The sequence below is a fragment of the Salvia miltiorrhiza genome, chromosome 3 (assembly GCF_028751815.1).
Source record: "Salvia miltiorrhiza cultivar Shanhuang (shh) chromosome 3, IMPLAD_Smil_shh, whole genome shotgun sequence".
Taxonomy (NCBI): domain Eukaryota; kingdom Viridiplantae; phylum Streptophyta; class Magnoliopsida; order Lamiales; family Lamiaceae; genus Salvia; species Salvia miltiorrhiza.
The window spans coordinates 40,836,299-40,849,375 of record NC_080389.1 but is presented as its reverse complement, the minus strand read 5'-3'; the positions used below and the strand labels follow the sequence as shown (position 1 = coordinate 40,849,375).

The window sequence follows — 13,077 nt, the reverse complement described above, 5'->3', positions numbered from 1 at the left end:
TAATTACATAGTCCAAAACATTAATTCCAAAATATAAAGTGCTGCTCAAGGTAGCTGACCCGACCGCCTCATGAACGCCTCGATTTCAGCCATACGCTGCTGGAGGGCCTCACGTTCTGCTTGTTCGGCCAGAAGGCGCTCTTCAAGCGTGGAGATCCGTGTCTCATACATCTGCTGAGACATCATGGAAGTGCATGTGCTTTGAGAAGACCCCCTACTAACCTGGCTCCTACCGGCACTTCCAGTGCTGTAGAGCCGGGACCTGTCGGGCCGTACGACCTCCAAGTAGATCTCAGGCAGCCGATCCTCTCGCCCAGTCTCAACAGCAATGCGACGAATCTCCGCCTAATTCAGACATAACAATTGAAAATTGTATTAAAATAAATACATTTCACTATGAATAACTAATATTTGATTAAACTAATTAACCGCTTACATCAATGTCCGCATCCCTCTGTGACAGAAAAGATCCATCCTCGCGCATGTGGAGGCGGAGGAAAGTGCTATAGTTCTGTGCAGTCAGGGGGAGTCCAGTGTCCAAGCTCTGTCCATGCATGCATATAAGATAAACAAGTTATTATTTGTGATATTATGTATATACTTATGAATTTATTTGATAATTACTAACCAGACTCTGCTGCAGGACACGAGTGGACCGAGACCCTCCCACGTGCCTGCTGATCCCAGTACCGGGTCCATCGGGCTCAGACATCCGGTTCGCACGTGCTCGCTCGGAAACGGCCTGAACAGCCTCCTGACTCCAGTATGCCTTGAGTCCTGTCCAGAATTCGGCAGACATCCAGACGGGTCTATCCATCTCCCGACCCCTGCATCGGTATGAGCCCTGAGCTTCCTCTTGTAGTCGCTCATCATGTCACTGTACCTCTTGCTGGCTTTAAACTCCCACATGGCCCTGACCTCAAGCTCGTCCGCAGGCGACCAAGAAAACTCTTTCTGTTGAATGAAATAGTTAATTTAATATATAACATTTTACAATAGATTATCAAATATTTTTTATATGCACTATAAATTCAATTATACCTGTAATTCAGCATAGTACAACTCCTTCACATCCGGGGGAGTCAACCTCCAAGTGTACCCGCCTGGGTTATCCACCCTCTTAAATGCTTTAGTGCAGGCTTTGGCCAGGCCCACTGGCTCCATCAAAACACTGTGTAAAACTAATTTAAGGATTTGTTTGCTGTACGAAAAATAATGATTTAAATTAAAATACTTACCCATTGGGCATCCTCTGAAAGACAATCCTCCCATGTGCTTCCCTAGGCGCGTTGGCCCTGATGGTGGCAGCTGGAGGGGCGATGGGCCTTCTAGCCCGTGAACTACTAGACGCCTGAGGGGTCTCAGGAGTCGCAGAAATCCCTGTGCCGGACCCATCAGATGTGTCATCAGTCGGCTGGTCATTTGGATCAGCCCGACTAGATGCAGCAAACGAAAATATACTTCTACGACGAGACATGTTACCTGTTTCAAAATGATTTATATAAGCATTGACACACACAAAATATGATGAATTACTTGAATCTAACGAAATTTCGACAGCATAACCCCCACTATCCATCAACCAAGCAAACAAATACATTATCAAATACTGGGTGCAAACAAATACATTATCAACTACTGTTAACAAACAAATACATTATCAACTACTGAGTGCAAACAAATACATTATCAACTACTGAGTGCAAACAAATACATTATCAACTACTGTCATCATCACTATCGTCATCATCAGATGTTAACGGTTGATCATCTGATTCTGGTTCATCGTCATCGTCAATGTCGACGATTCCACCGAGGGGATGAAGAAGAAGTGGCTGGTCAATGTCTATAGTTGTGTGGGTAGACATAAGAGTAACAACCTCTTCTTGGAATGGTTGATCTAATGTTGAATTAGATGCGTCAGTTGAGACCTGAACCTTTGATCTTGCGTTGACCTTGCATGCTGACCACCAGTTTTTCTTTGATTGGTTTATACTGGGATAGGGGCAGTAAAAAACTTGAACTGCCTGACTCGCTAAAACAAAGGGATCATACTTCTTGTATCTTCTTGTATGGTTCACTGAAACCAACTTGAAGTCCGTATCAATAGAAGTTCCCTGAGCCGACAAGTCAAACCATTCACATTTGAACAAGACTGTCTTCTTAATTGGATACCCCGGATACTCCAGCACGCAAACCTCCTGCAGACGCCCATAAAAGTCTAGCACATCTCTGTCATAGACCGAGCCTTTAATGCAAACTCCACTGTTCACAGTCGCACTGTCCCTATTAATTGATTAAATCTATCCCACAATATATAATATCATATCATTTCATGATAAACACATACTACCATACTTAAAATTCAATTAATCATACTTCATTTAACAAAATTATTTAACATAATTAATAAATCTCTAACAAATTCATACTTAAAATTAATCATGCTTTATAATTAATCAAACAACTTTAATTAATCAAACTCCAACTAATTAATTATTAATTAGATTGTAAAAACAAATTTCAATATAATTTAACTCATTAAAATTAATCACACTTCACATATTCTAAATTAATTAAAATTAATCAAATTAACATTAATTAGATTCTAACAAAATAATATTAAAATACAAAGTTTAAATTAATTAATCATACTTTCAAATATTATAAATTAATTAAAATTATCTAATTAATATTAATTTTAATCTAACAAAATAATTAATAAATAAATCAAATAATTAACGAGAACGAAAGCGTACGGTAGTGGTCGGCGGCGGAGCGGTAGCGATGGCGGTGTCGGCAGCGGCGTCGTTCAACTAATTAATTAAATTTTAAAGAAATATATTAATTAAATGTGAAAGTGAGAGAGAAAGAGAAAGAGAGAGAAATAATACCTGCAGGGGTGGCTGGCCGGCGGCGGTGGACTGACGGCGGCGGTGGCTGGCGGCTGGCGGTCGGCGAGGAGGTGCGGCAGGGCAGGGCAGGCAGGGCAGGGAAAGGGTTTGAGGTTTGAGGGTCTGCGTGAGTTCTGTGAAAGAAAAGGGGATCTGCGGTTTTAATTAAAGAATCAGCGGCGGCATTTTGCCGCCGGTAATTCACGCATTAATTATAAATTAAATAAGTTTTAACATACCGGCGGTGAGCCGCCTCTAGTTACCGGCGGCATCGTTACCGCCGGTAATGCCGATGGTAATTAACGACGGCGACAACGCCGCCGGTAATAACGCCGTTAAACAAGGAAACCGACCCGCCTTCTTTCGGCGTCGTTGGCCCGCCAGTAATTACCTGCGGTAATTTTGCCGCCGGTAATGGCGCAGGTATTTCGCGGTTTTTTTGTAGTGCTTAGAGCTGGAAAAAGACGACGAAGGATGCACCAAGCCGACATCGGAGCGGGTTCCGGTTCAGGTCCACGGTATAGTCGTCAAGTGAAACAAGAAGATGAAGGATTCTGTGATCGAGGCAGAAGTGGAGCCTCTATTCGGGGCTGCCAACAGCTGCTAGGGATGGGGAATGTCATCATTGATGTTTTGGTGTTTATTCCAAATCGGTGGTATTATTATTGGATTAATTAATGGTTTTTATTTCGAAATCATTTGATTCATTATTATAATTTGTTGTTCGAAATTTGGTATTTTGAAGAATTATCGTAATTCAATTGGCGATTTTTGGGATTTATTAAATTCTATTTCTATGTATTAGGGTTAAATTTTTGGTTCGCCTGCGCCGCCGCCTCTCGCCTCTCCGGCCGCCGCCGCCTTTCGTCCTCCCTCTCCCCCTCTATTCGCCTTCACAGTGTTTGGGGGCAAGATCTGGTTTTTGAGTGGATTTTGAAGGGTTCTGGTTGGCGGCGGTGGTGGTGGTTGTTGGCAGATTTGAGGGACAGAGGGGGTGGCTGATGAGGGAGACGAGGGGGACAGAAGGAGACGAGGGTGGCGGCGACTTCGCCGGAGGAGGGGGTGGCTGATGCCGGCGACTTCGCCGGAGGTGGGTGGCAGTGGATGAAAGGAGGAAGAAATTATTTTAATTAACTCAATAATTTTGATGGGCCCCACTCAATTAAAACATAACACTTCATTTCTTAATCTCCGTGCCGAAACAAATGTAGCCAACTTTAGCGGGACGGAGGGAGTATTTTTTAAAAAATCATAAATAAATGAAAAATAGGAAGAAAAAAAACAACAAAAATGCTGAAAATAAAAAAGAAAAATAAAAAAATAGAAAAATAAATAAATAAAATGTTGAAAAGAAAAAAGAAAAAAGAAAAACGAAAAAATAGAAAAAATAAATAAAGAAGACGCTGAAATGAAAAAAGAAAAACGGAAATATAGAAGAAGAAAAAAAGCTGAAAAGAGAAAAATAAAAAAAATAGAAAAATAGAAAAACTAAAATGCTGAAAATAAAAAAGTTACAAAATGATGCATTTAGCGGATTTCAAACCTGGGCAGTTGTAAGGTGAAAATGATACTTATATAGTTATATATTTATTTAGGAAAATAATTATTAATCACTGCATCATAACTTCATTTTTATATTTATTTAGGAAAATAATTATTATATATTTTAAAATCAATTCATAATGTGTAACTAAGGATGTCAATCGGGCCAGCCCATCGGGTTTTCGGGCTAGCCCTATCGGGTTCCGGGTTAGTCGGGTTGGAGATTTTTTCGAGTTGTAAATCTTCAACCTAACCCTAAACTTTCGGATTTCGGGCTAGCCCATCGGGCTAATCAGGTCAAAGCGTAAAAATAAAATTATCATTTGTATTTTATTATTCCTAATGATCTAATGTATAATGTATAAAATATACATAGATATTAAAGATATAAAATATATAGAAAAACATGAAATGCAAAAATATAAGATATTCAAGATTACATATATAAAATAATATTAAAATGAAATAGTAAAATTTAACATGTATCAATGCACTAGAATCAATCTGGATTATTACTGAATTATTAGTTGATTTGCCATGCACGTCTCATTGACAGGAAAAAAAATCGGTATCACTTTAAAATGAGATACTAATAATTAATTTTTAACTAATGAGATACTAATAATCAATTTCTACAAAAAATCCGTAATTAATTTCACTTTTTTTAATGAGATTGCAAACACACACACACATATATATTCTAACTAATTAATTTCACTTTTTTTAACGAGGCTACATATATATATTTAAGCAAATGCCGTAGATCTAAACATAGCAGAAGTTGTAATTGGATGCATCAGTCACAATTCCGTCAGCCCACCGGGCCAGCCCATCGGATTTTTAGGCTAGCCCTATCGGGTTCCGGGTTAGTCGGGTGCCGGCTAAGCGGGCTGGAGGTTTTTTCGGATTGCGATTATTCAACCCTAACCCTCTAATTTTATCGAGTTATTCGGGTCAGCCCACGGATTTTGGGCTGTATTGACATCCCTATTTGTAACCTGTGACTCGCTCCCAGGCACGCCCCGACCCGTAACGTGCCTCGCTTCGACCCGTCTCTTACGTGGGACTAATTCTTTATTTTTTTCAATTATTCGACCCTGGACCTTAAGGCCGGTTTAATAGGCATTATGCATGTACTCGTGCATGCAATTATAATATTTTGTGTGATCACATTACAAAAATAAAAGTGAACAAAATTTAGCATGAATGAAATTATATTGATATGAAGCGCCCAGAAGAGGACACCACAACAGTTAGGAAAGATTAGAGTAATAGAAAGCTGTCATAATTCATGACTCATAACAGACGACTTTTTTACTAGCCTACAAACTACTGGGCCCCATTTGATAAGAGTGGGAGTGGGACCCGCCCCCACGAGAGGACCGCGTAATTGGAAGAGGCGGGCTTGACCTTGACTCCATGCCTTTCGGGTCAACGTCCTCAAAACCAGAATTAATAGTATATATTTTACCCAATTATATTAAATAAATCAACGGTTCACATTTATTTGGTCTTCTTATAATTTGAAAATGTTGATTATAAGGACGACCTTTTGTTTTTATTCTCTTCTCAAGACTGGATAAGTTCAGAGAAGGCATGTAAATACTCAACATAAATATTTTACAAAAATATAAATTTCACGATTATTATTATTATTTGTGGAAGGAAGGTTTTGATGAAGTTGACGATTCACAAATTTAAAAGTTTTTAATGTTTATAATAAATTACAATCACAATTTCAAAATTATATTATAAATAATATTTCAGCATCTTAAATCTCAAGCAGCACACAATAACACATTTCAGGCCGTGTTTGATTTGGCAGTCGGTTTAAGCCCACTTAACTTAAACCACTTTATAGTAATCTGGATTAGGGTGTAGCGGTAAATGGGCCGCGTGTTTGATAGGAATCATTTAACCTACTCTTAGCGCATGCGCGGTGTTTGAATTGCTTTGGTAATTGCAGGTTTAATAGATGATATTACTATATTATCCTCGTCATTTTTTCTTATTTCCACGCGTATCCTCAGCAAAATCCCGCCGAGAATGTGAAGCGTCTGCTATTTCGCGGGCTTGCTCGCCTACTTATATCTCCAAATCGATGGAGATCTTCACATCTGCAGAAACAAAGTTCGAAGAGAGTTGCAAATACCGTTCTAGGTGGAGTTTTCTTTGGATATCGTTGCAGTCGCGATGGCATCGGCGCAGCAAGGTAACTTATGGAGCCATAAGTTTTGCTTATTTCTGCATGTTATTTGAGTTTTTTTTTTCATCGACAGTAAACTGATGCGCCATTGTTTTTGTTCTATTTAAGTTTGTTGTTTGCATTTTTTTTTATCCAGTTAACACTACTTTTTCACTTGTTTTCCAATCCGTAGTATGGTGAATATGCATGCCAGTTTTTATTTTTCTTTTTACTGCTTTGCGTTGAATACTGATGTTGCTGTCTTTAATCTATATTGTAGTTTGGATTTTTATTTTTTTTCATGTTTAAGAATCGTTTCTGTGGTGGATATTATGCTAGTTTTCATATTTTCATTTGCTTCTCAATGAATAACGTTACATGATTCCTAGGGAGTTGTGGTCTAGGCGGTGGCCGTGTTAATAAGACGGAGAAGACACGGAGGAGTTGGACATGTAAGGAGGAGGAAACACTAATCACTTCGTTGAAGGAATTGGTGGTTCAGGGCTGGAAGTCGGATAACGGCTTTAGGGCGGGATACCTAACTAAACTCGAGGAGGGGATGAAGGCTGTGTTTCCAGAAACGGATCTAAAAGGAGTCCCGCACATAAACTCCAAGATATGTGCATGGAAAAAGAATTACTATAGCTTGTCACAGATGTTAGGGCGTAGTGGATTTGGGTTTAATACCAACGGAGACTATTTGATTGATTGCTCGAATGAAATGTGGGAGCAAATAGTGAAGGTACTCTTCAAATTTCTTGCACAAATGTGTTATAGTTTCTAAATGACATTGCTTAACTATGGTTGCTGATACTTCTCCAATGCAGTGTGATCCTAATGCAAGGCTGATGAGATACAAGCCATGGCCGATGCTAGATGATTGGAAAGAGGTTTTCGGGAAAGACCGAGCAACCGGGGAACAAGCTGAGGACTTGCTGGATGCAGTCAACGAGATGCAGCGTCGCGAAAATGTAGAGGTGAACACTCCCGATTCCGATTACCATGTCAATCTTGCTGACACGCCGGAGCATGAAATTGTCGAAGAAAGTGTAGGACACAGCAGCAAGGGGACCACCGCATCTGCTGGTGTTGGCAGGAAGCGCAAACAACCGGAAGATATGAGTGCTCTGTGTGAAGTGCTTCGTGAGATCAACCGTACCACAGATAAGAGGCTGGAGAACTTGGCAAATAGGATTGGCTATGACTTTGACATGGGAAAGGCTAGGCAAGAGGTCTTTGATCAGCTTGGTGACATCGGGGGCTTCACTTTGGAGGACAAATTCGATGTGTGCGAGCTCCTCGCAGACAAGACGGAGCGTCTCGAGATTTTTCGCGGCCTGCCGACGAGTGCGAAGGAGGCATATGCGAGGCGTTTCCTTGAGGGGAGGTTCAAGTGACTTCTGATGGTAGTGGTTTGAAGTTTTTTGGTAAAGACTTGGCACATTTATGCTTGGTGCAGTCTTAATTATCTATTTTGATGCTTTTGCATAGACTTTGATGCATTTCCAGTTCTAGTAGTATTTAATAGTTGGTGAACTTGCCACGATGTAGTTTTCCATTTCATAACATTTGTTCTTGTTGTTGGAACAAATGTGACATTGTTGGTGTGTTCTTGCTGATATCTATTTGGTAATTTCCTTTATTTATATTATGTTCTCTTTGATTTTTTATATCATTGGCACGAGCAAACAATTCCTAGCATTGCTAAAAAATCTAGTAACATGAACTAGGCACATCCATATGAATAAGCTTCATCACCACAACATACTCCACAAAAATATTGGAAACATTTTACCATAACTGGTTGCTACGAAAACAAAAGGTGACCATTCTCAAAACCAAATCTAGAGTTCAAGGTTGATGATAGAATCATCATCTTCAGGAAAGAGCTTGCGGACAACAGTTTTCGGTTCTTTCACGATTGGGGAAGTGTCGTCCTCATCATCGGAGAGAACTTGAGTTCGCACTGTAGAGCTTATAGTGATTACTTCATGGCCTAGTTCATGTTTGAGCTTTTTTATTCCAAATAGCGAACACATCTTGTAGTACTCCGGCTCACCAACGTAGTAATAAGCTTGCGCCCACACATTCTCCTTCGCAAATGATACAATATTATGTCAGTTTCTAATTGAAGAAATGGTGACCAGAATGTAAAACAATAATGCAAGAAGGAGGTAGCACACCAAGAAGATTTTATCCCACACTTCATCAAGCGCGATGATGCGATTCGAAGGTTGATCCCAATGAGTGTCGGGCCTATTCATCAGTTTCACGTAAGTGTTGAATCGGCCCTCCAACGTTATCAATTTTTCTTTGATGTCAAAGGTTGTGAAATCTTTGGCAAACATATCGTTGAGGTCGCCAGTTACAGTAAGGATTGCATGTATGCTGTTGATACCCCATCCGGCTGAATAACGTCAAAAGAAAAGTAGTAGACGTTGTAGTTTAGAGAGAAACAGTTCATCAACATTGTCACTGAAAATATAATGCTATAGCAGGAAGCTTACGAATGATCCCTGTGTCTCTTTCAATCTCAAATATCCTTCGCAGCAGCATCGAGTCCATTTGCCTCTTCCATTCGCCCCCATAGAAGAACCAAGCTTGATCTGGAATATCTTCGAAAAGCATCTTCTTATTGTGATAGATGAATTTTCTGTTGCATTTGAAATAGGGGGTTGGCCTTGGTATTTATAGAAAGATATAGGAATATTTGGAGAGTTATTTCTTAATTGCAGCGTTTAATTAGGGTAGTTGGGGCAATCAAATTTTCTGCATTTATGTTAATGGCCGTGTAGCAGTAAGAAAACAGAGCATAATCAAGTCAAAATCTTGAGTTTCATTGGGCGAATTCTGCTCTCCAAATGGATTAACTTGCAATCTTTAACAATGCATTGAATATAGTCATAATGGGTTGAGTTGTATGGAAGATATGGAAATAGGATTTAATACAGAAGCATAATCACTCGAGTGTAATCACAAAATGTCTTTCCAACATAAACTAGTCTTTTATATATAATATAGATTGCAACATAAAATCAATTCCTATCGTATTTCAAAACATCCTCAAGTTCCTTAACTTTAGCAATAAAGCATTCGAGACGATCTCCATAAAGTTACAAAATAGATTGAAACGAAGTTCGTGCCATCCTAAAACGAAATTCAGTTACACAAGTTTAGCCACAACAAATCCTATCAACATAAACACGATCGCCATGAATATAAAATTATTTTGCTCGTCGGTGTCTCTCCTCACTCTCCCAACTTCAGGTATTGTGTCTCCTGCGCCCAGGCCCAGGTCGTCTCTTGCATTGTCTGTGTAGGAACTGGCAGGTCGTGGAACAGAGGAATTGGAAAATGAGGCAACCGGCGGTGGTGCGCTGAAATATGATGCCTCGCCTTGGCAGTGGACCTCATCAAACCAAAAGAACTCTCCGACATGGCCACCTTTGTGAGGGCATTTGTAATAATAACGACCGGCATTTCGAGCCTTCACTCCTGCGCACCGCAGTAACATCCTTCCATTTCCACAAGAACAAAAAGGGGCAGTAAACCAACCACGATTATCCATAACATACCTATTCCAAAACACCAAAGAGTGAGCAAGAAAAATTCGTGCAGAAAAGGTATAGAAAGCAACAAATACCAACATCTTCCAAATATTGAAAATCATGGGCAGAAAATGTCACAAACAATAATTTCTTGTCCTCACAAAATAATGGAAATTGAGGTTCAAAAATAAATGACACGACAATTTATATATCCCAATGAAGTCAGTGCATTGCAACATATTCTTGCCACATTGATCGGGCAATGGCATCACGCTTCGCAGCCCATTCGGGAGACGACTCAACTGCATCCACATACTCTCCGTGCTCCGGTTCATTGAAAGCATTATCATGTGGTAGATTATCGAATGCTTGTTCGATAGGATCCACGTCCATCTCCGTTCTAATGAAATTATTCAATAAAAAACACGCCATAATAAGTCGATTCTGGACCTTCACGGGATAAAACGTAGAGCTCCTCAAAATCCCCCACCTCATCTTCATAACACCGAAGGCACGTTCAATGATATTCCGAGCCTTCGTGTGGCGCATATTGAACAATTCTTGAGCGTTTTGTGGGCGTACGGCTGTAGGTCCCCACTCTTTGAGATGATACCGAACCCCTTTATAGGGTGCGAGAAACCCCTCGGAATTGGCGTATCCATTATCTACGAGATAGTAAGAGCCTACACCAGACCAAACAATGCAATACAATAAACTTGAAGTACTTTGCAGATATGCCATCAATAAAACACTATTATATATGTCCACAACTTACCCCTAGGCACCTTCAATCCATTAGGTCGGTTCAACGCGTCGCGCAAAATCCTAACATCTGCGGCTGATCCCTCCCATCCCGGCAAAACGTATACAAACTTCATATCTTTGTCACAAACTGCAAGTGTATTTGTTGAAATCTGTCCCTTCCTTGTTCGATACCGCGGTTTATCAATATTTGGCACCATAACATTGATGTATGTGCCGTCTAATGCACCTAAGCAACCCTGTAAACAATGTAATTTTGTAAATTTTTCATAAAAATCAGAATATAGACATATATAGCTTAATGCTTGTAAGAATGCTATATCACATACCTTAAACCATTTCCAACGCGGGTCGGTTGAAGCTTCCTGTACCGCGGTGGGCCTTACCAGCAGTATACCATGGAGACGCAAGACAGCTCTCAGCACAACATGAATATAATGTGACACGGTCTGCCCACTTCTCCAAAAATCGAACTTAACAACACGATTCTTTTTGTGGTGAGCAAGTACAGAAAGAAATAACGCAACTTGCTCCTCCACAGACACAAACCTACCATTTTTCAGCCCACACAAGTCTCTCAACAACAGACATAGCCTACCGAATGTATTTCGGTCCATCCTCAAATTTGTTAGACAATCGACATCGCTAAAACCTATAATTCGATTAAGGTGCTTTACTTGATCTGGGATTCTATGCAGCATCCCATACGGCACAGCTAGAACTCTACGCTTACGTTTCTGGGACCTTGCCCTATCAACAGCATCGACAACGACCGAAATTTGCATCATCTGATCATGCAAAATTTCCTCTACGGCCATATACACACAAGCATTCTTACGCCGTATAATATCCATCAGGCTGGGCATACAACATTCAAAAATAATTCACAAATGCATAACTTAAAACACAAGAGCAATGCGATGTGCATACATTTTATAGCAGCAACAAAACAACAAAGTCACCATTCCAACATTTACACAACTTCACAGTAAGACACTCTTGAACTGGGAAAGAAAATGGAATTGAAACACTCGTCAATTGCAAAGAAAATGGGCTTGAAACACTCACAGAACAGATAACAGTAGTCCGTTGAAAATTCAATTGAACAACAGCCGACCACCGCTCGACGGCAATTGAAGTCGGCGACTATAGACCCAGCAAATCGCGCACCCCTGCAGTCCAACGCAAACACCGGGTAATGAACATTCAAGATGACGAGTAAGGAATGATAAATATCGTTCCAGTTGCTCCAAAAAACTTGACTCAATTGAAATTGAAATCCTTATTCATAGAGACAGAAAAACACCTGTAGATCGAAGAAGAAGGTGTGGGGCGGCGCGAACTCGTTGCACCTTGTTCCCTTGAAATTTCTGCTCACAATTGCAAATGAGCGGCAGATGGGAAAATGAATATATTTGGAATTTGAAAAGAGGGGCAAATATGTGAGAATCGAAATTACGCAATAACCTAGATTAGCTAACCAGGGGGGAGCCTCAGTTAGCTTTCCTCGAGAAATCCATCATTTTAGGCCGGGCCTAGTGTTTTTGAAGGGCTTTCAGCTTTATTTTACTTGGAGTTCAAACGCAAAAGTTAGCCCATTAAAGGAGCTAATACGCCAATTACAAGGAAATCAAACTGGCCCTTAATGTACACAAAAATTATTGTAAACATCAAACAAATACATAAAAATTTTAACACATTAAACATGTGTAAGCTTTTGGTAAGACCTCATCCAATATGTGCCTGCCCATCAATTTCTATATTAGATTCTGCTTGTCACCTGAGTTTATTAACTTTTAATTTATTAAATGATAGTAGTAGAATAATAAAAAAGCGTTTAAAAATTATGATTCAAAAATTTGCCTAATTTAAAAGGTTACAAATTAAGATACAAATGTGAATCATTTGCATCTCTTTCGTAGTTTTGATAGTTCTTATAATAGCAAAATATTACCCTATACCTTTTTTTTTTTCTTTTGCCTATAGTGTAATTTGGGTATTAGAGATTTTCACGAAGAAATCGGATATAACCACTACGCCGTCCGACTAAATTTGGTCACCTTTCTATTTTAGTTTATCCCACTAAAAATGACATCTTTTCAAAATAAGGCATTATTTGAACTTAATTAAGCCCATTAGGTTAAGT

At 39.7% G+C, this 13,077-nt stretch overlaps 1 protein-coding gene and 1 long non-coding RNA gene across 3 annotated transcripts; one reads left to right on the top strand and one right to left on the bottom strand.

Annotated features, from left to right (window-relative positions):
- The first annotated feature begins 59 nt into the window (after nt 1-59).
- On the top strand, nt 60-1,007 carry LOC131016724 (uncharacterized). The gene is made up of 3 exons (XR_009099196.1): nt 60-372; nt 464-573; nt 644-1,007. It is a non-coding gene; the product is annotated as an uncharacterized LOC131016724 (long non-coding RNA).
- Nucleotides 1,008-9,665: 8,658 nt separating this feature from the next.
- LOC131016723 (protein ALP1-like) lies at nt 9,666-12,560 on the bottom strand. 2 transcript variants are annotated; one of them, XM_057945428.1, is made up of 6 exons: nt 12,399-12,560; nt 12,238-12,301; nt 12,000-12,103; nt 11,261-11,789; nt 10,945-11,170; nt 10,295-10,852 (listed from the first exon to the last, which is right to left on the bottom strand). In XM_057945428.1, the coding sequence occupies exons 4-6, from the start codon at nt 11,783-11,785 to the stop codon at nt 10,392-10,394; spliced, it is 1,212 nt and encodes a 403-aa protein (XP_057801411.1). In that variant the 5' UTR covers nt 11,786-11,789; nt 12,000-12,103; nt 12,238-12,301; nt 12,399-12,560; the 3' UTR covers nt 10,295-10,391. The 2 variants fall into 2 exon arrangements, 1 of the variants encoding a protein (XP_057801411.1); XR_009099195.1 differs by lacking the exons at nt 10,295-10,852; nt 10,945-11,170; nt 11,261-11,789; nt 12,399-12,560 and adding an exon at nt 9,666-10,196 and having other exon boundaries at nt 12,238-12,389.
- Nucleotides 12,561-13,077: the final 517 nt, after the last annotated feature.

Bases quoted from the DNA above. Each gene is read 5' to 3' on its own strand.
- LOC131016723 (XM_057945428.1), bottom strand. From the start codon at position 11,785: ATGGATATTATACGGCGTAAGAATGCTTGTGTGTATATGGCCGTAGAG. The intron at 11,171-11,260 runs GTATGTGATATA...CATTGTTTACAG, and splicing joins CGCGTTGGAAATGGTTTAAG to GGTTGCTTAGGTGCATTAGA. The intron at 10,853-10,944 runs GTAAGTTGTGGA...GGTCTGGTGTAG, and splicing joins TGGATTGAAGGTGCCTAGGG to GCTCTTACTATCTCGTAGAT.